Raw genomic sequence first — 26013 nt, 5'->3', positions numbered from 1 at the left:
GGTGGAAGGACGTGAGAGCACATGTGATGATAAACTGACTTACAGAGACGAACACAGCTTTTGCAGTTTCCCCTCGTGGATTTACTTTAGTGCTGTAAAACCGTAAATGTATATGTGAAACTCAGGTGTAAAAATGTCAAACACGAAATATGACTTTTTCCTTTCTCCTCATTCTGTTACATACATGTAAGAATTTCTTTTACAGAAACATGAATAAGATTTGGTCGGAAACATTCTGTTGTTGTTCCGTCTCATTTCACGGTTCTTAAAAAGCTGTCACTGTCTTTCCTTGCGACACTTTGTCTCTGTAGCTGGTGCTTGCTGGATGTCAGCTAGATGCCCTGGAGGTGTGAATGGCTTCTCTCATGTTTACCTCCACGTGCTTGCCAGCTGCCATGGTATATTAGTGAGTGCTGTTTAATCCCGTGCTAGCTTTAAAAATTATGCAAGGAAAAATATCTAGAAAAAGTATAAGCACTGCACCCAGACTTTGGCTTGTCTCAAATAAAACCTGCTAGTTCATTCAGATAAAAACACCTGTAGAAATCCAGTGTGGCTTCTTTCTTATGAATTGGATCGTTTGGCTTTATTTGATTGGTCTTTTTAATCCTTCTCTCTCACCCCACCCCCAACAACCACCATTCTGCTTTCCATCACTGTAAGTTAGTTTGCATATCCTAGAATTTTATAAAAACGGAATCTAACAGTATGTATTTTTTTTTTTTTTGGCTTCTTTCACTCAGCATAATAATTTCGAGACTCAACCGTGCTGTACGTTATTGTATACCAGGAATTCTCTTCTTGTTATCGCTGAGTGGTGCGGACATCTGAGTCGTTTCCTGTTTTAGGCCATTACAAAGAAAGCTACTCTGAACGTTCGTTCATGCACACACAGACTTTTGAAAGGACACTAAAAGGCTTTCATTCCTCTTGGGTAAATACCTAGTGAAATGCTTGGATTGTATAATAATCTTTTGAAGGAACTGATAAGCTGCTTCCCAAAGCAGTCATGCCATTTTCCATTCCCACTCGTATCATCAGGGGTCCAGCTCCCCTACGTCCTCGGTGACCTGTGGTATGGTCGACCTTTGTAATTCAGCCGTCTAACAAGTGTGCAGTGGTACCTCACTGTGGCTTTAATTTGCATTTTTTAATGACTAATGGTGTTGAGCATTTTTCATGTGTTTATTTATTATTCATCTGTCTTTGGAGAAGTGTCTCTTCAAATCCCTTATGCATTTTTCTATTGGATTTTTTTTTTAATTGAATTTCAAAAGTTCTCAATTTATTTTGGATACAAATCCTTTATCATATGGATGATTTCCAAATATTTTTCTCCCGGTCTGTGGCTCTTTTCATTCTTTTAACAGTGTTTGTGTTTTTGTTTTTGTTTTTTAAAGAAGGAGAAGTTTTAAATTTTGATAAAATCCAGTTTATCTATTTGTTCCTTGGTGCTTCACTCTTTTCTTGCTATGTCTAAGATATCTTTTCTATATTTTCCTCTGGAAGTTTAATAATTATAGATTTTACCTTTAGGTCTAATGTTCCATTTAGAGTTAATTTTATATATGACGTAAGTTATGAATTGAAGTTCACTTTTTTTTTTTTTTTTTGCAGATATCAACTTTTTCCATTACCTTTTGTTGAAAAGAACATTTTTTCTCCACTGAATTGTCTTTGTACCTTTGTTGAAAATAAGTTGTCCATATATGTGTGGATCTATTTCTGGCCTCTTTTTTTTTTCTTTTTTAAACTAGTTTCAAGTATTCAGTACATTAGTTAGATATTTATATAGTTCATAAAACGATCCCCCTAGTTGCTCCTTCTCGCCTCTGGTTTTCCACGTAGCCGATATATTAATGCTGACTGCATTCCATATGCTGTGCTCCTCATCCCTGTGACCATCTATCAACTGCTAATTTGTACTTCTTTAACCCTTCACCCCTTTCTCCAGCCACCTAACTCTCCTCCCCTCTGTCCATCACCAAAAGGTCCTCTATATTTGTGAGTCTGTTTTTGATTAGTTAGTTCTTTTTATTCTTTAGGTTCCACGTATAAGTGAAATCATATGGTATTTCTCTTTCTCTGACTGACTTATTTCACTCAGCATAATAACCTCTAGGTCCATTCATATTGTTGCAAACAGTAGGATTTCATTTTTTTTAATGGCTGAGTAATATTCCATTGTCTATATGAACCATAACTTCTTTATCCAATGGTCTGATTTAGGTTGCTTCCATATCTTGGCTATTATAAATTGTGCTGCCATGAATATTGATTGGGGTGTATAGATCATTACAAATTATTGTATAAGTACCCCAAAGTGCAATTGCTGGGTCAAAATGTATATCCATTTTTAATTTTTTGAGATATCTCCAGACTGTTTTCCATAGTGGCCGCACCAATTTGCAGTCCCACCAATGGCGTATGAGAGTTCACTTTTATCCACATCCTTGCCAACACTTGTTCTTTGATTTATTGGTCATAGCCATTCTGACAGGTGTCAGGTGATATCTCATTGTGGTTTTAATTTGCATTTCTCTGATGATTAGTGACCTAGAGCATCTTTTCATATGTCTATTGGCCATATTTGGCCTGTATTTCCTCTTTGGAGAAGTATTTGTTCAGGTTTTCTGCCCATTTTTAAATTGGATTGTTTGTTTTTTTGTTGTTGAGTTGTATGAGTTCTTTATATATTTTGGATATGAACCTCTTATGTGATGTATCATTAGCAAATCTGGGCTCTGTTTTGTTCCATTGATCTGTTTGTCTATTTTTATACCAGTTCCATGCTGTCTTAATTAATGTAGATTTATAATAAGTCTTGAAATCAGGTCATGTTAGTATTCTGACTTGGTTCTTCTTTTTGACTATTCTAGTTCCTTTTCATTTCCATGTGAATTTTAGAATCTGGTAACAGTTTCTACAAAAAAGTTTCCTTGTGAATTTTAGAATCTGATAAGAGTGTCTACAAAAAAGTTTCTGGGAATGTGTGAAATCTGTAGGTCAATTTGAGAGAACTGACATATCGACAATATTGAGTCTTCCAATCCTTGTATGTGATATATTTCTTGATTTATTTAGGTCTTTAGCTTCGGTCAGCTGTGTTTTGTGGTTTTTAGTGTATGAATCTTTCATATCTGTTGTAAGATTGATCCTTATATATTTCATATTTTTGATGGACTTAGCTTACGATCTTAAGGAGAAAGCCTTCAAGCTTTCACTATTAAGCGTGAGGTCAGCTTATCAGGTGGAGGAAGCCTCATTCTATTCCTACTTTGTTGAGAAATTTTTTAAAAAATCATCAGAAATGAATGTCAGATTTTTTAAATGCGTTTTATGTGTCTACTGAGATGATCACGGTCTTTAATTTTTTAGTTTGTTAATAAGGTAAATTATATTGATTTTTTTCTAATGTCAAACTATCCCTACATTCCTTGGGTAAACTCCACTTGGTCAGGAGGTATTATCCTTTTTATATATTTTTGGACCCAATTTTCTAGAAATTTGTTTAGAAATTTTGCATTTTCATGAGGGATGTTGGCCTGTCGTTTACCTTCCTGGTAATGTCTTTGTCTGGCTTTGGTATCAGGCTATTATTGACATCGCAGAATAAGCTGGGAAGGATTCTCTCCGTTTCAGTTTTCTGGCAGAGTCTCTATGATTTCTTCCTACATAATAGGTAGAATTCACCAGGAAAGCCATCTGGGCTGGGGATTTTCCTTGTGAAAAGGTTTTTACCATTAATTCAGTTTAATAGTTTTAGGGCTAATCAGGTCATCAATTTCTTCTAAAGTGAGCTTTCATCGTTTGTATCTTTTAAGGAAATTGTTTCATCTAAGTCGTTGAATTCATTGACAGAGTTTTTCAAGCTGTTATTGCTCATCCCTTTCATAGTTGTAGAATCTGTAGCGCTGCCACCTCTCTCATTCCCGATATTGGTAATTCGTGCCCTCTCTTCGTTTTCCTGATTTGTCTGGTCAGGTTTATCACTTTAGTCATCTTACCCAGGGACTGGCTTCTAGCTCCACTGATTTTCCCTATTGCTCTTTTGTTTTCTATTTTATTGACTTCTGCTATGACCTTTATTATTTACTTTCTTCTACTTTAGGTTTATTTTGCTTTTATTTTCCTAGTTTTTTTTTTTTTAAGGTGGACACTGACGCCATTGATTTGAGACTGTTTTTTGTAATAAAGGTGTTTAGTCCTATAAAGTTCCCTTCATGTACTGCTTTAGCAACCTATCACACCTTTTGATATGTTGTTTTTATTTTCATTCAGATCGAAATACTTATTTTCTCTTTTGACCACAGGTTGCTCAAAAGGATGTTACTTAGTTTCCAAATATTTGAGTATTTTCGAAAGAATCTTCCTTTTTTTTTTCTTTTAAATTTTATTAGTTTCAGGTATACAGTACATTGGGTAGACATTTACATAGTTCATAAAATGATCCCCCTAGTTGCTCTTTCTCTCCACTTAGCCATTACATTAATGCTGACTGCATTCCCTATGCCGTGCTCCTCATCCCTGTGACCATCTATCAACTGCTAATTTGTACTTCTTTAACCCTTCACCCCATCCTCCCAGCTCCCAACCCCCCTCTCCATTGCGGTAGTGGAATGTGTGCCTTTGAAAAGAATGTGGATTCTGTCATTGTTAGGTGACACATTCTATTATGTCACTAAGGTCAAATTGGTTGCTAGAATTGTTTAAATCTTTAAAAAAAATCTTACTGATTTTCTGTAGACTTGTTCTGTCAATTACTGAGACAGAGGGTATTGAAATCTTCGGCTATAATTGTGTTTGTTTCACCTTGAAGTTCTGAAAATTTTTGCTTCATGCAGCTTGAATCTGTTATTAGGTGCGTAAACATTTAGGATTCTTTTGTTGACTTCTCGATGAATTTATCATTATGAAATGACTACCTCTGGTAATATTCTTTGCTCTAGAATCTCGGAAATTTTGTCTGATATAAATGTAGCTACTCCAATAGTTGGTTAATATTAGCATGGTATACCTTTTTTCTGTATATTTACTTTTAACCAGTATCTCTGTCTTTATATTCAAAATGTAGTTTTTGTAGGCAGCATGGAGTTAGGTTTTGCTTTTATAGCCATTCTGAAAATCTCTGCCTTTTAATTGGATTATTTAAACCATTTACATTTAATGAGACCGTCGATATGGTTAAGTTTAAATTTATCGTCTTACTATTTGTTTTTTATTTGTCCCATCTGTTTTTTGTTCCCTTTTCTCTCTTTTTACGTATCTTGGAATTATTGAGATGTATAGTTCCACTTATCCCCTTGCTTGGCTTATTAGCTATAACTCTTCGTTTAGTTTTGCTATAGAATTTATAAAATACACCTTTAACTTATCATAGGCTACCATTAAGTGATCTAATACCACTTCCCATATAATATCAACATTTCACAGTATTATACTCCCAATCCCTCAACCTGACTTTTACACGACTGTCGTCACCTACTTGACTTTCACATGTGTTGTAAACCCCACGCAGCATTGTTATTTTTGTTTAAACAGCCACTTATCCCTTGGAAGATTTAAATACTAAGAAAAGTGTCATGTACTTACTTATATAGTTACTATTTCTGGTGCTCTTCACTTCTTGGTCCAGACTTCCGTCTGCTATCATTTTCTTTCTGCCCGAAGGACTTCTTTTTATGTTTCTTATTGTAAGAATCTGACGACGATGAATCGTTTCAGCTTTTGTATGCCCGAGAAAGTCTCGTCTTCATTCTTGAAAAATATACTGTAGGATATGGAACTGCAGTTTGATAGTTTTCTTTTCTTTCCTTACTTTAGAGACGGTACTTCACTACCTTTCAGCTTGCATTGTCTCCCACAGGAAATCATCCTTGCCTTAGCTCCATGGACATAATGTGTTTTTTCTTCTTGCTGCATTTTAAAAGTTGTTTAAAGGTGGTAAAATTCACGTAACATAAAATTTACCATCTTAACCATTTTACCATCTTAATCATTTTTTAAATGTACATCTCAGTGGCGTTAAGTACAGTCACATTATGCAACAACCATCACCGTCGTCCAGCTCCGAAAACCACTTTCATTTTGCAAAACTGAAACTGTATCTATTAAACAAACAATAACACCTGATTGTCCCCTAGGACAGCCTCCGGCAACACCGTGTTCTGTCTGCCGATGAGTCTGACTGCACTAGGTATCTCATAGGCCCGGAATCACACGGTATTTGTCTTTTTCTGTGAGTGGCTTATTTCAGTTAGCATCAGGTCCTCAAGGTTCACCCACACTGTGGAATGTGCCAGAATTTCCTTTTTAAGGCTGAATAATATATTCCATTGTATGGATATACCACTTTTTTTTTTTTAATCTATTCATTTGTTGATTGACGCTTGGGTTGCTTCCACATTTTGGCTATTGTGAATAATTCTGCTGTGAACGGGAGTATACAAATTTCTCTTCAGGACTCTGCTTTCAATTCTTTTGGGTGTCTCCCCAGAGTGGATCATATTGTAGTCTATGTCTAGGTTTTGAAGGAACTGCTATATTGTTTTCTGTAGTGGCTGCACCATTTTACATTCCCATCAACAACGCATAAGGGTTCCAATTTCTCCAATCCTCACCAACACTTGTTATTTTATGTTTTTGATTTTGTTTTTGTTTTTTGTGGTAGGTAGCCATCCTAATATGTGTAAAGTGGTATGTCATGTGGTTTTGATTTGCCTTTCTCTAATGATTAATGATGTTGCTCATCTTTTCATGGACTTACTAACCATTAGTACACCTTCTTTGGAGAAATGTTTATTCAACTTGTTTGACTGTTTTTGAATTGGGTTGTTTATTCAGTTTTCTTGTTGAGTTAAAGGAGTTCTTTATATGTTCTGTTAATGTTTGCTTTATATATTTAGTATCTGTGATGTTTGCATGTTTATAATCATTATATTCTTGGCAAATGGACTCTTTTATCATTATATACTGTCTTTAAAAACTTCCTTGTAACAGTTTCTGATTTAAAGTTCATTTTGTCTGATGTTAGTGTAGCCACGCCTGTTCTCTGTGGTTACTATTTGCATGGAATAACTTTTCCTGACCTTTCACTTTCAATCCGTGTATATCCTTAGGTCTAAAGTGAGCCTCTCAGAGATAGTATATAGTCGGATCCTGTTTTTAAGTCCATTCTTTCAATCCGTGTCCTTTAATCGAGAAGTGTTATTCACTTACATTTAAAGCAATTCCTGATAGAGAAGGACTGATTATTGCTATTTGTCTATATGTCTTCGAGACTTTTTGTCCACCATTTCCTTCCTTACTGCTTTCCTTTCTGTTTAATTTGTTTTTTTAGTGACACGTTTTGATTCCCTTCTCATTTCTTTTCGTGTATGTTCTCTGTATATTTTCCTTGTGGTTGCCATGGAGGTTACATGGAACCTTCTAAAGTTATAACAGTCCACTTAAACTGATAGCTCCCTTCATTCACATACAGAAATTCTATTTCCTTCCAGCTCCATTTACCTTCCCACTTATGTTACTGGTGCCACAACTTACATTGTTATATTTTATGTAAACACTAATATAAGTTTAGAATTATTTTTATGCCTTTGTCATTTAAATCATAAGAAAGAATAAAAAGTAGAGTGACAATAATACGGGTTTTTATTTGTTCATATATTTACCGGAGAACTTTGTGTTTTCATATGACTGGGAGTTACCGGAGAACTTTGTGTTTTCATATGACTGGGAGTTACTTTCTAGAATGCTTTCATTTCAACTGGAAGGACTTCAGCCTTGCTGGCAGGCTTGGCGTGGTGGAAACGAATTCCCTCAGCTTTCGTTTACCTGCGAATGCCTTAATTTCTCCCTCCTTCTTGATGGGCACTGTGTCATATATAGAATATTTGGTTGATAGTTCTTTTCTTTGCTTTTAGCACTTTATTTTTTATTTTCTCCCAGATTTATTAAGGTATAATGATAAATAAAAACTGTACATTTAAGGTGTACCAGTGCGATGATGTGATGTACGTGTATTCTGTGAAAGGATTAGCGCTGTCATGCTAACTGGCACATCTGTCACCTCACACAGTTACCACGTTTTATGAGCGGTGGGAACACTTAAGATCCACTCTCTTAGCAAAGTGCAACACAATACGGAACTATTAGCTATAGTCACCATAGAACTTATTTGTCTTATAACTGGAAGTTTGTAGCCTTGACCAGCTTCTCCCCATTTCACCCACCTCCCAACCCCTGGCAGCCACCGCTCGACTGTGTGCTTCTGTGAGTTTGACTGTTTTAGATTCCACATAATGAGGGAGATCATGTAGTATTTATCTTTCTCTAACTCATTTCAGGTACCATAATGTCCTCAGTTCAACCATGTTGTGTCAAATGATAGGGTTTCCTTCTTGTCTAAGACTGAATAATAGTCCATTGTGTGCGTATGTATATGTACATATGTATGTGTGTATACACGTATATATCATATGCGTGCATGTATCACATTTTCTTTATCCACTCATCTGTTGATGGATACTGAGGTTAATTCCATATTTTGGCTCTTGTGCAATGAGCATGGGGGTGAAAATATCTCTCTGAGTTAGTGATTCGTTTCTTCTGGGCATCCACCCAGAAATGGGATGGCTGGGTTATACGGTAGCTCCGTTTTTGACGTTTCAAGTCCTTGCCGGAATGTGCTCCACGGTGGCTGTAGCCGTTCGCAGTTCTGCCGGCAGCGCAGGAGGGGTCGCTCCACCTTCTCCGACCCCTCTCTCTCGTCTCTTCGGGATAGCCGTACTGACGTGCCAGCAGTGTGGGCGACGTCTCGCTGTGGCTTTGATTTCATCTCCCTGATTGGTGATGTTTAGCACTATTTCATATACCTTTTAGCCAGTCATATGTCTTAGTTGGAAAAATATCTATTCACATCCTTTGCCCATTTTTTAACTGTCATTCGTTTGTTTGTTTTTGTTTGTTTGTTTTTTGCTATTATTGAGTTGTATGAGTTTATATATTTTAGATACTAACCCCTTATCAGATATATGATGTGCAAATGTTTTCTCCCATTCTGTAGGTTGCCTTTTTCATTTTGTTGTGCAGAAATTTTTTAGTTTTAGTCCTGCTTGTTTATTTTCGCTTTTTTTGCTTGTGCTGTCATTGTCATATCCAAAAAAATTATTGCCAAGACCCGTCTCAGAGAGTTTTTTCCCTATGCTTTCTTCAAGGAGTTTTATGTGTTCAGGTCTTACATTTATGGCTTTAATCCATTTGAGTTAATTTCTATGTGTGGTGTCAGATAAGGGTCCAATTTCATTCTTTGCATGTAGATAATCAGTTTTCCCAGCAGCATTTGTTGAAGAGACTCTTCCTCATTGTTTATTTTTGGTGCTCTTGTCAAAGATTAGTTGACCATATATATGTGAATTTATTTCTGGGATCTCTGTTCTGTTCCACTGCTCTGTGTGTCTCCTTTTATGCCAGTACCATCATGCTGTAGTTTTGTAATATAGTTTGAAGTCAGGACACGTGATACCTTCAGCTTTGTTCTTCTTTCTCAAGATTGCTTTGGCTACTTGAGGTCACTTATGGTTCCATATGAGTCTTAGGATCGTTCTGTTGTGAAAAATGCCATCGAAATTTTTATAGGGATTGCGTCGAATATGTAGATCACTTTGGGTATTAACAATATTAATCCTTCGAATCCATGTACATGGAATATCTTACCATTTATTTGTATCTTCGCAAATCTTCCATACTCTTATAGTTTTCAGTTTATAAATCATTCACCTCCTTGGTTAAATTTATTCCTAAGTACTTTTTTGATGCTATTGTAAATGGGATTGTTTTCTTAAATTTTTTTTGGATAGTTCATGTTGGTGTATTGAAAGGATTTTACTATGTTTATTTTGTATCCTGCAACTTTACTGAATTTCATGTATTAGTTATAAATTTTAGGGTGGAATCTTTAGGGTTTTCTACATAAAATATCATGCCATCTGCAAAACTGGTATGCATTGACTTTTTCCTTTATGATTTGGATAGATTTTTTCCTTGCCTAACTGCTCTGACAAGGACTTCCGGTATTATGTTGAGTAGAAGTGGCGAGAATGTGCACTCTTATCTTATTCCTGATCTCAGAGGAAAAAGCTTTTAGCTTTTCACTGTTAAGCATAGTGTTAATTGTGGGCTTGTCATATATGGCCTTTATTACGTGGAGGTATGTTCCCTCTGTACTCTGTTGAGAGTTTTTATCATGATAGGTGTTGAATTTTGTCAAATGCTTTTTCTGCATCTATTGAGATGCTCACATGATTTTTATCCTTAATTCTGTTAGTGCGTTGTATCACATTTATTGATTTGCATATGTTGAACTAGCCTTGCATTCCAGGGATAATAGTGTATGATCCTTTTAAGGTGCTGCTTAATTTGGTTTGCTAGTGTTTTGTTGAGGATTTTTGCATCTATGTTCATCAGGGATATTGGCCTGTAATTTTCTCGTAGTGTTATCTTGCTTCGGTAGGAGGGTAATGCTGGCCTTATAGAATGAGTTTGGAAGTGTTCCCTTCTGTTCAGTTATTTAGAAGAGTTTGAGAAGGATTGGCATTAATTCTTTAAATTTCACTAAAATTCTTCTGTGAAGGCATCTTGTCTAAATTTCAATAAAGTTCTTCTGTGAAGGCATCTTGTCTGGATCTTTTCTTTCTTGGGAGATTTTTGATTACTGCTTCAGTCTCTACTTTTTATTGATCTGTTCAGATTTTCTATTTCTTCATTCAGTCGTGGCAGGTTGTATGTTTCTAGGAATTTATCCATTATTTATAGATTATTCAATTTGTTGGTATAATTGTTGATAGTAGTTTCTTATGAACCTTTGAATTTCTGTGACATTAGTTGTAATATCTCCTCTTTCATTTATAATTTTATTTGATCTCCTTTTTTTCTTAGTCTAGCTAAATGTTTTCAATTTTGTTTCTTTTCAAAAACCAACTCTTAGTTTTGTTAATTTTTTCTGTCTTTCTATTTTCTGTTTCATTTATTTCTGCTTTAACCTTTATTATGTCCTTCTGCTAATTTTGTGCTTGCTTTTTTGCTTTTTCTGAATTTGTTCTTTTTTTTTTGAGATATAAAGTTAGGTTGTTTATTTGAAATTTTTCATTTTTCTTAATGAAGGCATTTATTTCTTAATGTGGGCATTAGAACTGCTTTAGCTGTATCCCATATGTTTGGGTGTGCTATGTTTCCATTTCTGTTTATTTCAGGATACTTTTTCTCTCTTGATTTCTTCTTTGACCCATTGGTGTTCAGGAGTATGTTTAATTGCCACATATTTTTGAATTTTCTAATTTTCCTCCTGTTACTGATTTCTCATTTCATGCCACTGTGGTTGGAAGAGGTCACTGATATGAATTCAGTCTACTTAAATTTGTTAAGTCTTGTTTTATGGCCCAGCAGATGATCTGTCCTGGAGAGTGTTTTGTGTCCACTTGAGAAGGACGTGTGTTCTTATCCAGTGCTATTGAGCAGGATGCTCTTTATATGTCTGATAGGCGATAGGTTCATTTGGTTTGTAATGTTATATCCACAGTTCTCTTATTTTCCGTCTGGATAATCTATCCATTGCTGAAAGTGGGGTAGTGAAGTCACCTGCTATTATTGTATTGCTTTTTCTTTCTTTCTTCAGTTCTGTTAATATTTCCTTTGTATATTCAGGTGCTCCAGTGTTGGGTACGTATATATTTGCAGTCGTTATATCCTATTGATGAATCGACTCCTTTATCATTATACAGTGATCTTCTGTCTCCTGACAGATTTTGACTAAACGCCCGTTTTATCTGATCTAAATATAGTTCTCTCGCTCTTTTTGTTATCAGTTGTACAGAATGTCTTTTTCCATCCTTCTGCTTTCAGCCTGTGTGTGTCCTGAACACGGAAGTGAGGCTCTTGTAGGCAGAAGATTGTTCGATCTTGTTTTTATGCTGCATTCAGCCTCTCTGTGTCGTTGGACTTGGAAAATTTAATCCATTTAATTTCAAAATATTATTGATAAATAAGGACTTACTGTTCCTATTTTGTTCATTGTTTTCTGAATGTTATATACTTATTTTGTTCCTTCTTTTGTGATTTTTTTTTTTTTGGTTGCAATATGCTTTGATTCCTTTATCTTTTGTGTATCTTCTACAGGTTTATGATTTGATGAAGGGGTGTTGAATTTGTCAAATTCTTTTCCTGCAACTGTGGGGATGATTGTGTAGCTTTTGAGCTTTAGTCTGTTGATATAGTGTGCTACGTTGATATTCAGATCAACTCTGTGTTCCTGAGATAAATTCCACTTGGTCACAGTGTATACTTTTTATATGTTGCTGGATTTGGTTTGATAGAATTTTGTTTAGGATTTTTGTTTGTATATCCATTAGAAACATAGGTCTTCTTTTTTTTTTTTTCTTGTGGTGTTGGCATCAGGATAATACTGGCCTAATTGAATGAGTTGGGAAGTGTTCTTTCCTATTCTATTTTTTCAAAGAGTTTGTGGAAAAATTGGTGTTAATTCTTTTTTAAATATTTGGTAGAATTCACCAGTGATGTCATCTGGAGCTGGGCTCTTCTTTGTTGGTAGTTTTTTGAACTACTAATTCAATTTCTTTACTTGCTATAAGTCTAGGCAAATTTTCTGTTCTTGAGTCAATGTTTGGTAGTTTGTTGTTCTAGGAATTTACCTGTTTTTTCTTAGTTGACTAATTTATTGGCATGCAGTTATATTCTCTTGTAATTCTTTTTACATTTAAACTAATCTTTTTTTACATGAAATGGTTCCAACTCACAGAAAAGAATGGGGAGAATAAAGAAATTCACTGCCAGTAAATAAATGTTAGTATTTTTCTAGATGGCTATAGCATTATTAAGGGAATAAAGCATAGATGAAATTAAAGAGATAAATGTTCAGTATTAATTGAAGCCTGCTTTACAACCTCCACGTCCAATTCCTTTTCTTTCCAGAAGTATCGTGAATCTCGACATTGACAGGTGTCTTTACCACCCACATATTTATACTTTATATATTTATACGTAGAAAAATATACAGCATTTTTGTTGTATTTTCTGGTTACATTTATTTATTTTTATTTTTTAAAATAAATTTTTACTCTTCAACTGCATTTGACATACAATATTATATTAGTTGCAGGTGATTAGACATAGTGATTAAATATTTGTATGACTTACGAAGTGATTACCCTGATGAATCTAGTCCCCATCTGACACCATGCAGTTATTACAATGTTATTGACTCTGTTCCCTATGCTGAACTTTACATCCCCATGACTATTTTGTAACTACCAATTTGTACTTCTTGATCTCTTTCGTCCCCTTTTTCACTCAGCCCCCCACACCCCTCCCATCTGGCCATCGTCAAAATATTCTCTGTATCCAAGTTTCTGTTTTGTTTGTTCATTTATTTCATTTTTTAGATTCCAAGTATAAGTGAAATCCTATGGTATTTGTCTTTCTCTGTCTGACTTATTTCACTTAGCACGATACCCTGTAGGTCCATCCATGTTGTTGTAGATGGTGATATTTCATTTTTTATGGCTGAATAATATTCCATTGTATATGTATGCCGTTCCTGTAACCGTTTAGCTGTTGATGGGCACTTAGGTTGCTTCCACATCTTGGCTATTGTAAATAGCTGCAGTGAACATAGGGGTGCATATTGTCTTTTTGAATTAGTGTTTTGGATTTCTTTGGATAAATACCCAGAAGTAGAATTACTGGGTCATCCTTTGTTTCTTGCTATATAGCCTTTGTTTTAAAGTCTATTTTGTCTGGTATAAACTTTGCTACCCTAGGTTTTAAAAAATTTTCCATTTTCATAACATATCTTTTTCCATTCTTTTACTTTCAGTCAGTTCAGGCAGTGGATGTTAGGGTCTTGTTTTCTTGTCCATCAGCCACCATATGTCTTTTGATTGGAGCATTTACTGCATTTACATTCATAATAATTCTTGGTAGATATGTAGTTATTGCCATTTTATTCATATTTTTGATCTTTTCCTTCTCTTTCCTCTTTTTCCTCCTCCTCTTAAAGAAGTCTCTCCAACATTTCCTGTAATCCTGGCTTGGCGGTGACGAACTCCTTTAGCTTCTTGTCTGAGAAGCTTTTTCTATCTTTTGATTTTAAATGACAGCCTTGCTGGGTAGAGTAATCTTGGTTGTAGGTCCTTACTTTTAATCACTTTGAATATTTTGTGCCAATCCCTTCTGGCCTGCAAAGTTTCTGTGCTACATTAGCTACCAGTCTTATGGGAACTTGCTCGTAGGTAGCTAACTTTTTCTCTTGCTGTGTTTAAGATTCTTTGTCTTTAACCTTTGGCATTTTAGTTATGATGTGTCTTGGCGTGGGCCTCTTTGGGTTCATCTTGTTTGGAATTCTGTGCTTCCTGGGCTTGTATGTCTATTTCCTTTACCAGGTTACGGAATTTTTCAGTCATTAAGTTTTGAAATAGGTTTTCAATTCCTTGCTCTCTCTCTTCTCTTTCTGGTACCCCTATGATGAGAATGTTGGTACGGTTGATATTGGTACCCCAAGGCACTTTAAACTACCCTCATTTTTTGCGGGGTGGGGGGGATTCCTTTTTCTTTTTTGCTATTCCGTTTGGGTGTTTTCCGCTACCTTATCTTCTAAACTGCTGATACGACCCTCAGCTTCATCTAATCTACTGTTGATTCCCTCTAATTATTCTTCATTTGAGTTATTCTTCATTTCTGACTGGTTCTTTTTTGTTTTCTATTTCCATTTTTATGTGTCCTCTTTGTTGAAATTCTCACTGAGATCATTGAGCATCCTTATAATTAGTGTTTTGAACTCTGCATCTGGTAGATTGCTTGTCTCCATTTTTAGTTCTTTCTCTGGAATTTTGTTCTTTCCTTTGGGACATATTTCTTTGTGTCTCCATTTGGCTGCCTCCCTGTATCTGTTTCTGTGTATTAGGTAGGGCTGCTAGGACTCCTGGTCTTGATAGGGTGGCTTTAGGTAGTAGGTGTGCTGTGGGGCCCAGTGCCACAGTCTCTGTAGTCACCTGAGCTGGGTGCTCCAAGGTGTCCCTTGTGTGGGGTGTGAGTGCCCTCCTTTGAAGTTGCGCCTCGATTGCTGTTGGCACTCAGTGGGAGGGTCAGTCAGTCTGTGCAGACTGGCTGAGGACTGGCCGTGACGGCAGTGGAGGAGCGGCTGTGCAGGGGCCGACCCCACGGAGCAGGGTTCACTTTAGCGGGGCGCTGGTGCCTGCCGAGTCTGCCTTTTGGCTGTCGTTTGTGGAAGTGGTTCAGCGGTGCTGTGGTGTGGTCTGAAGCTGGCCAAGGGTATGCTGGTTCTGGGGCCTCTTGGGAGGGGCTCTGGTACAGGCCAGGGTCAGCTGCTGCCTGGGCCCTGTCTGGGGCCACTTGCTGTGAGCTACAAAGTGATCTGCAGATGGTTGTCACTTGGTCTCAGATCCACGCTCTGCTTCCTTTATAATTGCAGGCAAGTCATTTTCTCTCTGTCCTTAGTTGCCACATCTGTACAATGGGGATCATGAATTCCTAGCTCATAGACTTACAGCTACATGGGGCTATGCATATGAAGTGTTTGGCGCAGGGCCTGGCATCTAGCAGCATTTCACGTTTGCTGCCATTGTCATCCTGTCTCCAAGTGCATTCCCGTTCCCTGGCACTGTGTGCCAGGAGTATAGGGTGAAGCATTTGGTCGTAGCGCACCCCCTCTTTTTTTTTCGGTCTCCCTATTGTAGCTTCTGCATCTCTAGTGAATGCGATGCCCTGGCCAACTTTCCAGGTTGCTTGGCAGACATGAGTTAAGTAAAGAAAATACGAATGCTTGTTTAAACAGCTTTGCAGACCTTTTATAATGCTTAAATGAGTCTTGTAACAAAACCACCGTAACCTCACTCTGTTTAGAGAATTTCATGTACAGACAGCTTTGTTTGCCGTTCTGCTTAGCGTGGCGTGGAGCCCGTCCAGTGTGGGAGGGAAAACACAGCACAGCTGTCCAAGGCCTGCAGTCGAGCCTCTGACGGGAAGGCCTTAAACTCTCAGCTGTCGTCAGGTAAAAGCCCCGCCTCACAGCCAGTCGGGCCTGAGTCCTGGACAGGACGCCAGCATTTACTGCCTTCAGGTGTTGGATGTTTTTGAGTCTCCTGTCTGTGCAGGGCCTTTGGGCAGTGGTTCCCCTCCTGGAATGCTCTGACACACAGTCACATCCAAGAGGGGAAGTCAACAAGGTGATGTGTTTGTTTTTTGTTTAATTATACAGTGTGGGCTTAGTTTTAATAACTTGTCATAAAAATTAGTAGGAGAGAGAGCCAGGATGTCAGGATGAGGCTTCTTTCTGAAAGTTAATATGCTGTTTATGTGGAAGGATTTGTCACTAGGTGACTTGGGAAGTCTTCAGGAGGATCGTGTGACACCAGAAGTTGTTGATGATGCGTAGTTTTCATCTGTCTTGAAGTTGGTCTTCTCTTGGTTCCATGCTGGCGTTTTATTGTAATGTGGCCTGGCTGCCATTCGTTTCAGCCATCCCGAAGTGTGTGGGTGTGTTTGAGTTTACCAATGCTTTGGTGTTCACCTTGTTTCTAAAGCAAATGGGCTGTAGAGGAGGGGTCCCCAACCCTGGGGCCACAGGCTGGTACCGGTCCGTGGCCTGTTAGGAACTGGGCCGCACAGCAGGAGCAGGTGAGCGGCGGGCCAGCGAGCGAAGCTTCGTCTGTATCTGCAGCCACTCTCAGCACTAGCATCAGCGCCTCAGCCCCACCTCAGATCGTCAGGCATTAGATGCTCATAGGAGCACTGGTCCCTGGTGCCAGGTTGGGGACCGCTGCTGTCGAGGAGGATAAAGATGCTAAATAATGACTGTGTCCAATATCTGAAAAGCTTCCAAAGGCCCTGTGTTACCCAAATGAAACAATTACCTACAGAAGATTTAAGGCCTTCGAGGACTGGGGCCCTTGAATGCCCAGCCGTCTCCTACTTTTCCAGACTGTGGCCTGCATGGACTGTCTGGCAGCCACACTGCAGCACCTGGCCCGCGGCCTGGCACGGAGCAGGGCCTCACCTTGGCCAGCATCTCTCGTTAACTTGGACTTGACCCAAGCTGTTTTCTCTGCGTGCCCCTCCTCTGTCTTCCACGTGCCTTCTCTAAAGCTCCCAGCTCCGTCCCTCTCTGCGATCCCGCCAGCACCGTTTTCTGTCCCCAAGGGCAGGATCTCAGCAGACCTGTGAGGTTACAAATGCTTTAGCGCCTGGAAAGCACCATCTACCGACTGGTCCGTTGAGGTTGCTCTCTTGGTCTCTAAGTGTCATGGGTACGGAAGCTTTTACTGTATGTAGGCAATTAGTGATCTTTTCTCTCTCTGTGGTTGGTATGCTGCTCATTTCCATAAACAAGTATTTATGTGAAAGTTATGGTTGTCAGTCAAGTTTACTCATTATTTTATTTCGTCAAAGCAAGGAGGAAAATATAATGCTGTTCTCAAAACTCTACTGTAACCGTGGGCTTTTGGGTTGAAAAGTAAACGCCATCTTACTAGAACAGTAGTGAATTCTAAAGAAAAACAATCTTGCATGCTCTATAAATAGCTGCTTTTGAAACTTGGCTAAGTCGAAGGATTATCTGGGTCTGTCAGGAATTTTGGTGGTGGTGCGGTTATTGCTGTCAGCGTGTGCCGACCCCCGGGGAACACCCGTCTGTCACGTCTTTGGTTCAGTGTCTCCTTAGGATCGTGGAAGAGTGAACATGATTTTGGTGTAAATCTCGTCATGTTCAAGTTCAGCTAGTCCCTGGTTCTATTCTGTATCTTGTGGTCCTGGGGAAGAGTGGTGCAGCTGACGTATGATCTACAGAGCCCACCTTGACGAGTCCACTTGTTCCGTCTGGCGACTGTCTGCGTGAGGTGTGTTTTGAAGGTGGCGCCCCCCCCCAAACCCGCCCCGCCCCGCCCATCTCCAATGGACCCCTCCCCCGACCCACCCGCGGTCTTTCCTTTGCACAGAGAGACTTGTAGTACATCAAAATGTTTTTTATTTGAGACACAAAAATGCAAAATTGCTGAGATATCAAACATTTTCCGATCAGCTACAATACTGCCACTATGTACAAAAGATCTGATGATAAATGTGCACACATATAAAAATACAGTATGCATTACCTATGTACAGTACATGTGCAAAATGGACGGCGTTCAACGTGGCATGGAATTGATTTCAGGGGTGCAAACAGCAAATACAAAGGCATCATGGTTTTCTTTTAAAAAACAACATAAAGGCAATACATGAATGGACCCCCGATTGCCATAATTTTTTTTCTTAAACGGGTGCTTTACTAAGCAGGGCTCTGTAGATTGGTATCTTTCTCCTTTTTTTCATAAAGTGAGATGCTAGGACATAATGCGACGATGAAAATGAGAAGAGAAACACCGATCACGCTGCATTTCTGTTGCAGGCAGGAGAGGAAAACTGACTTGTACGTGGCAAGGAAAAAACTTTGTATTAGCTACGAAATATGTACTATTCCTAAACCAGCAAAACAAATCTATATACTCTTTTACATCAAAACAATAGAGAAATATCTACATCTTTGTGAAAATTATAACCTAAAATGGATAATACCTTTGTGGGACTGATTTTTGAGATCTCGTTAGTCTCAAATTTTAAATAAAAAGTGCCTCCTTTTGGCAAATACTTGGCAATGCCTTTGGTTCCTTTAAAGCGAGTTTGCATTACTACTGGTTACTTGAGGTTAAGTACTTTGGGTAGATACTAAACCCTTTCCCAAATGCTTCCTCCTCCGACCAAATCAGCAAGTTTTCTTAGAGCGTAACATAGAGGTAATTGGTACGAGTCTCAGTGAGTCTGTGACCTTTGTTAAAGCTTTGTCTTAGTGTTGGCACAAAGCTCTGTTAAACACGACAGCAGCGTCGATACCACCAATGACAGGTTTTATCTGACTCCAGACAGCACCTTGTAGATCTGAGATGCCATCCTGTTGTCACAAAATGGTGACATTTTTCAGTAATGATTCACAGAGCAGTGTGTTTGCGTGGAGGGTAAGAGAGCTTCTGTAAACATGTGCAGCTTTTTGAACTACAGGCCTCAAACCAAAGATTTCTGGTAGAAACCCCTCGCAAGGATATTTTCCTCAAACACTGAAGAAAGGGCGAACGGGGAAAACACACAGACCCGCTCATTGCCATGCAGACGGCCACCTCACACATAACAATGGAGCCCGGAAAGACCGCTGAGCAAGAGATCGAAAGTTTGAAAAAGAATTACTACATCTGAAATGTGATTTTCCAGTTTTGACTGAAGCCACTTAAAAGCGCTGAAACGCAGTTAGGATGCTCTCCAGATACACGGCTGCACTCCAGCGGTGTTCCGAGATAAACCTGACCTTCCAGTTAATGTTTTTCGATAATCTGGGCGAATTCTGTGGCCTCTAGGCAGCGGGCGGTCTGGTGTTCTGCTGCATTACTGCCTGTAGCCAGGGCTCTCGTTTGCAGTGACGGAAGGCGAAGACGTAGGGCTGTCTGCGAATGTGGATGAGGGACCCGTGTGCTGGTGGACACCCACAACTGCTCTCCCTAACGCTCTTGAGCCCCCGGTGGTGCCGCGCGCTCCCCCGGCTGACCGCAGCTCGGGTGCGGGTGCACCGACCCTGCCACAGCGCCTGACCGCTTCTCCAAGGCCGGGTCTGTTTGTAGACGTAAAGGGACTGTCCCAACCACTTGTGGGGACAGCAGTTTTGTCAGCTGTGCTGGCCGGTTTCGGCCTGGGAATTCTGAAAGGGCTCTGAAGCCCTGGGGCCTGGAATGATCTGGGGTTGAAGGGAGAGGAAGCCTGCGTCAGCTTTGGTGACAGAATGGGTGACATGCTCCTCACACAGCACTCGGTGTCCGCCGACCGCACAGTTCGCTGGCGCTGTCTGATTATGCGACTTCGTTGCAACAGGTGGCAACTTGGAGGCAGCAGCAGACCGCCTTTGCCACCACCCTTAACAGCACTTACGGAAGTGTCACTCACGCGGGTCACAGGGCCGTGCAGTTTGAAAGGAAGTTTAAATAAGATCTCTTTAGTATTATAAAAATATTCATATAAAACAAACACAAATAGTATCTGAGCAAGAAACCTCACAGATCCAGAGCACGTCTATGTACAGCTGAGTGGCGGGCGCTGGACAGTGGACCTCACATTTCAGGAAGAACTAGAAGGGGACCACGAGCCTGTGCAGGGGTTTGCTAGCACGCGCTTTGCTGAAATGTACAAGCTGACCACATACCCTGGACTCTCACAGACTTCGTAGAAGCTTTGGAGTAACTTTCTGTCCCCCCCCGCCCCCCGCCCCAGAGGTCTGACCGGATACCTACGTCTACGAGGAGCGTGAGCTGCAGACTACTGTGCTTCGGGAGTAGTTAGGGAAGTGAGGCTGGTTGTGAGATGACACGCTTCTAGAAGTTGGCAACACGCTATCCTGCACGATGGCGTACAACAGCCGCCTCTAAACCACACGCACGTGCACCGACAGCCCAGCCACTGTTCTGGCCTGGGCTTGAAAGTCCACGAGGCTCACTGCCACCGACAGCAGTCATCCTCTTAGTAAACACCGTTCCCACTGCAGTTACCGCGAAGCACACCGAGTCAGGTCAGAGGGGCCTTGGTTACCATGTCACCTTGGTCACGTCACAGGCTACACCTGGTCTGCGTCCTCTGTCTGACCTGGAGCATGTAGCCAGGACCCTGGAGAGTGGCACAGATGCCCAGCCTGCTGCCCAGCGGACCAGTGCGAGTGGGTGCTGGTTGACTTGGAAACCAGAGACTCTGCCTTTTAAGGAGATGCTACCACATAAAAGTTTGAACACACATGAAGTGGGCATGTCAGCAACACAGTCAAAGAGCAGGCTGATGAGGGGCATTTTCTGCGCTGAGGTGTGTGTTGGAGAACGGCCTGCCTGTGGCAGCTTCTAAACTCTAATTTAAAAAAGCAGTAAGGGGAGTTGAGGGCTAGCAAATGGCCTGTGCACAGAGTTTGGAAAGATGGAAGCAGAGGGTTATCCAGCAAGCATCCAAGTTATTCACTAGCTGTTCACTTGCCTCCTACAGGCCCACTGATATTGGCGCTAAGCAGCCATGTGAATCTGAGTGAAGATGATGCTCAGAGTCCAGGTATGGACCAGATAAGCTCTAGACAAAAACCCATCGCTAAGACCTCCCTTGAGAAAAGCACCTTCCTAAGGCAGCAGCCCTGCCCCTTGGGGACGGGCCCTTCTGAAAGGAGCTGACGCCAGGATGCACATTCCGCCCACGAGGGCGAAGGCTCCTGCCGAGCTTGGTCCGGTGGTAGTGGTCTGGGTAATGGGTGACTGGATCCCAAGGTCAGACGACCAAGCTCGAAGCACCTAACTACTCAGCACAGAGCACACAGGGTACCTGTCTCTGCCCTGGACCAGCAGAGGCTTTCACATCGGGACATGGACGTGCCAGCTGGCAGAGGGGCCCCAGTGTTCAGCAACCGAATTCTGGAAAAACGGTCTTTTCTTACCTGTAGTGAAATTTACAAGCGGCAATAAAAATTTGAAGTAAGATCAGCTCTTAGGCAGAACACAAACCCAGAAATGATTCACAATTCTTCTTGAATAATGGGTCAGGCTGCCTCTTGCATGTCACTGTGGGAAGTCACCGTTTAATGACCTGGAGAAAGCAGCCTGGTCCTAGGGTTTACACAAGTGAGGTGGAAAGCACAATAATGTTATTTAATAAAAACCTCCACACTTTTTGGTAGATTTCAGGTTTTTTCAGTTATGTACATTTTGTCATGTATTTAAACGATGAGCTAGAAATCATCTTGGAAATCTTGTGATAGTTGGCATTTTAGAAAATTCTTAAGAAACTACTCAACAAATATTTGATAACTTTTAGTCTATATAAAAACTAATAAACCTCCAGTTTTTCAATCTCCGGCTTGATAATTAGCAAGAGCTTGGGTACTGCATCCAGTTACAAGCCTGTAAAACGATGACCGGGATCAGCGACAGAGGAGAGGACAGCCAGAACGGAGCTGGGGACTGGAGGCCGCCCTGGTGACAGTCTAGCCTGTAACCGTGCGGGAGCATCCTGCGGAAGAAACACTTCTCCCTGGTTTCCATTCTGCAGCTCACCAGCTCAGAAAGATGTTTTACACTGAAGCCTTTTCTTGGTTCTTTGAGATGCGTCTGGTTACCTGAAAGTCAGTCAGCGGTTCTTTAAACATGGAGACACGCGTGGCTCAAGTACTCGAGAAACAGTCGAGTTGTTAAAGAAGTAGGGCTGCTGGACGGATACCCAATTCCTTACCCAACGCAGGCTGGACAAACCACAACTTCCGAGTGTGCGTACAAATATCTAGTTTATACATTAAATCGATCTAATCAACCCAGGGGGCTGCTCATAGAATTTTCAGTGTTATCAGTGGATTGTTTATGACAGCATTTTCTAGACATTGTCTGGTTATGCTGAAAGAGCTTCCATTTCAATTTGGAAATCTAAGATTTCAAAAATCACAAAATAAACTACAAGAGGAAAAAATTACACTGGTTTCTGAATGGAACCAAAGCCGTCAGCCGGAAGCCGTCGCCTGGCTGGCGCCGCTGCCTCTGACCCCACGGCGTCCTGGGCTGTGCTCAGGCTGAGTGTGGGAAATCTGTGTGTGGTGGCCTCTCACCTCCCTGTCACCGGCGTTCTTTTCTGAGTGGACCTGTCCCCCTCTTGTTCAGGGCCTTAGCGTGGCCACGGGTGTGTGTGTGGCTGACACCAGAGAATCCTGTCTTACCCTGCGCACACGGCCTTCTTTGTTTTCACCTAAGACACAATCCGTTCGTTGCTGAAGTCTGGAGAAACAGATGCGTTGTCTTTGAGGAGTGAGTTTGCAGAAGGCCCTGTGCCGCACTCAACTGCGGACATTCACTGCTGGATGCAGTGAAATGCTGCCAAGCTTGGTTTCCGGGCTGTGACCACCTATCTGTCCTTTCTGTGAGAACATATTTTAATTGCGACAATGCAGCTGTGGCTCTGTCTCTAAAAAGTGACCTTTCAGAATCATCTTTATCTCCCTGAGCCCCGTGACCTCTGAGACGGGGAGTCCACACTAGTCCCATGGCAGCGGCAGGTCCTGGGGGTCCAGAAAGTCCGCAGAGAACATACCCGGGGCGGCGGTGCCGAGAGGCGCGAGCCCCGCCGCGCTGGGCACGGTGAGGTCCAGCCACTCCATGTTGTCCAGGTGCGCGTCGGAGAGGTCGAGTGACAGACAGGGCGTGCTCGCGGCGAACTGGGCCTCGGTCGTTTCCATGGGCGAGTGAGAACGGTCCAGCGCGCCGGAGTGACTCAGCAGGTCGTCCTGGAGGTCGTCCGCCAGCGGGAAGGGCTCTCTGTCCGCACTGCTGCTCTGCAGTGGAGGGATCTCACTGGCTGAAGGTAGAGTTCCATCCAGGAAAGCTTCTAGCTGGTTCTCTAAGCTGGCACATAAACTGCTCATAGGTTCTAAGGACATGGGTGGTGCCATTTGGACTTGGGGTGGTGGCCGGGACACCACGGTGTTGACTGGCATTGTGGTGATGCTGGCTGTCACTGGTCTCATTTTGGAAATAGGAGAAGGCTCTTCCTTTATAGGGAGGGAAATCTCTGTGTAAAATAACAGAAGTAATTAGTAAGTAAAGACTTACTACTATTCAAAAATTCTTATTAATTGCTAAGACAGTTATTTTGCTCTTTGCTATGACTTACAGCCTGTCTTAAGTGCAGGAAGAGAATGCTGTGGGTCCCTGGTGACATTTAGGGTGATGGGTCATTTCAGTTAAGTAGGTAAACATTTATGTGTAGAACATTCTGATGTGCTTTCAATTTTTAGTAAGAGTAAGCATCAAAGCAGCGACTTCCCACTAGGTAGGAGTCGGTGTCCTGGGTTATTTAATCCTTGGGTCCTGGGCTTACGGGGAGGCTAGTGTCTCACTGTGCACCACAGACCTGCGGTCGCAGCAGCACTGCCCTGGGCGTGACCGTGGACATGTGCGTCCTGGCTGTGTGCACACGGGAACGGCATCCTTCCTATTGGGAAAGCTACAATCGTATTTTTTTCTTTTTTATCATTATAGTCAAACTCTGTAGCAGGTTAGCCATGTGTATTCTGTATACATTTCCAAAAAGACATAATGCCATCTTATTTAATTCATTTCTGAATTAAAGCTAACACATGGCTCTTTTTGACCTCATTTTTCTCACTTTTTTGGTCTTGTTTTTCGAGTTCATATAAAATCTTGAGGGTTTGGTAATGCCTTAATAAGCATTAATGATGTGTTATATTCCTTGCCAGATCAAGTAGCAAATGAGTGGACCGTCGGCTGCAGATAAGTGTTCACTTGGCCACACACATTTGAATGGCGTTATCTTTCTGACTTGGTTTTATTTACATGTGCCTACACTAGGAAATGGACTTAATGACCGAAAGCTCTTACAGCTAAGTGACGGGCAGCGTAAGCAGGTGAGGGAAAGCCGAAGATGTGATTCCTCTGTGTGAACTGTCAGCTGCGAGCACCGCGCGCGTTTTAGGACAGTTCACGTTACTTTTCGTGCTCTGTGGTCATCTCTGGATTGTTTTGAAAGCTGAAAGTGCAATCTTAGAAGTCTATCATCCACTATGTAAACCTCTGTTCTCATCGTTACTGGTATCAGTTTACAATAAGATGGAAAAATACTCACTGGAGACTTAGCCATAAAAAATTATTCCTTTTAGAAAATAACTCAATTATTTGATCACTGTCACATTTTAATTTCTAAGTTTAGGCTGTAAAAATTACTCTTTTTAATCATTTTAAGAAGTCTTTATTTTCATTCACTTTGGTAAAAGGCATTTTTTAAAATCTTAAATTCAGGGCATTGAATGTCTATTTCTCTAATTTCTATAGTTTAGATAAATCATGAGTTTAAATTATTTTGCAAGGCTTACATAGTTCTTAGCAAAAAAACTGCTATTGGCACATGTAGGTCTGTAGTCAATCAAGAATTTTCTGTTATACCAAACATTATGACAAGATCATTAACCTCAAAATCAAACAGTACCTGGTATGAATCAAGAAATTTTGATAACTATTTAAAAATCCGAATAAAAATCTTCATTAGGGAAATTTAAGAATACTTTAAAATATTCCAAAATAGCATTTGAATTTTTAAAGTACTGATTTTATACTTATTTTTAAAGATATGTAAGCTGAGGGACACATTGTTGATTTTTTTTTTGTGGTTTATATCCCTTTATCCCTTGTAAAATAAGATTTTCAATTATATGTAGAAAGTATTTTGGACTTGGCTTTGAATATTAATAAGGTCACCGGCACCCGAGCCAGGCAGCTTGGCTGTTACAAAAATAACACATGAGTTGCAATGTTTTTTACCCCATCTCAAGGACTGATATGGAGCATATGGAACAAGTTTTGAAGTTTTTCAATGTGAAATTTAATTCTAATTCTACTTGGCTATTTTGAGATGGTTTATGTTTTTCAGCAGGTTTATATCCATGGATAAACCTAACATTACCTTACAATTTTAACCAGAAACAATGGCTTTTCCTCCACTTGTAAGTAAGTTGTTTCAATGGCCTGAATTTAACAGATTTTAAAACAGTAAATTCAGTTAGGATTAGAAGACGGTCGTAAACCCGTGGTAAGAGGCGAGGGGTCCAGCGTGGCTGGCGTTCGACCTACCTCCGCTCTTAATGAGGATGTCGAAGAGGTCGTCCATCTGCTGGCTGTGCGCGCTGGACACCTGTGACAGAGGGGCGGGTGAGGCGCGCTCACACGGCGGGGGTGCTCCGGCCGCATCTCTCCCGTTTCCCTGAGTACCTGCCACACGGGACTGTACTTACCTGAACTATGCGGTTTTGTTATAAGTGTCGACATATACACGCTCAGAAAACTATGAGCAAAACGCAGGCAGCACAGCCATCGCTCCTGGTTTCCTCAC

The 26013-nt window shown here is 40.6% G+C and overlaps 1 protein-coding gene and 1 long non-coding RNA gene across 10 annotated transcripts in view; one reads left to right on the top strand and one right to left on the bottom strand.

Annotated features, from left to right (window-relative positions):
* LOC112479122 overlaps positions 1 to 26013 on the top strand; it is a 37432-nt gene that overhangs the window by 6190 nt on the left and 5229 nt on the right. The gene's annotated exons all lie outside the window — the stretch shown is intronic.
* MKL2 (MKL1/myocardin like 2) overlaps positions 18036 to 26013 on the bottom strand; it is a 180394-nt gene continuing 172416 nt past the window's right edge. For 6 of the 9 annotated variants that reach the window (XM_025046089.1, XM_025046090.1, XM_025046091.1 and 3 more), the window contains 2 exons: positions 25755 to 25905; positions 18036 to 23679 (listed from right to left, as the gene is read on the bottom strand). In XM_025046089.1, the coding sequence (XP_024901857.1) occupies positions 23147 to 23679; positions 25755 to 25905 (684 nt within the window). In that variant the 3' untranslated portion in view covers positions 18036 to 23146. The remainder of the gene's footprint in view (positions 23680 to 25754; positions 25906 to 26013) is intronic. The other 3 variants (XM_015588607.2, XM_006910897.3, XM_025046095.1) reach the window with 2 other exon arrangements.

This window comes from Pteropus alecto, unplaced genomic scaffold (genome assembly GCF_000325575.1).
Source record: "Pteropus alecto unplaced genomic scaffold, ASM32557v1 scaffold34, whole genome shotgun sequence".
NCBI lineage: Eukaryota > Metazoa > Chordata > Mammalia > Chiroptera > Pteropodidae > Pteropus > Pteropus alecto.
This window is presented reverse-complemented; position numbering and strand designations above follow the sequence as displayed.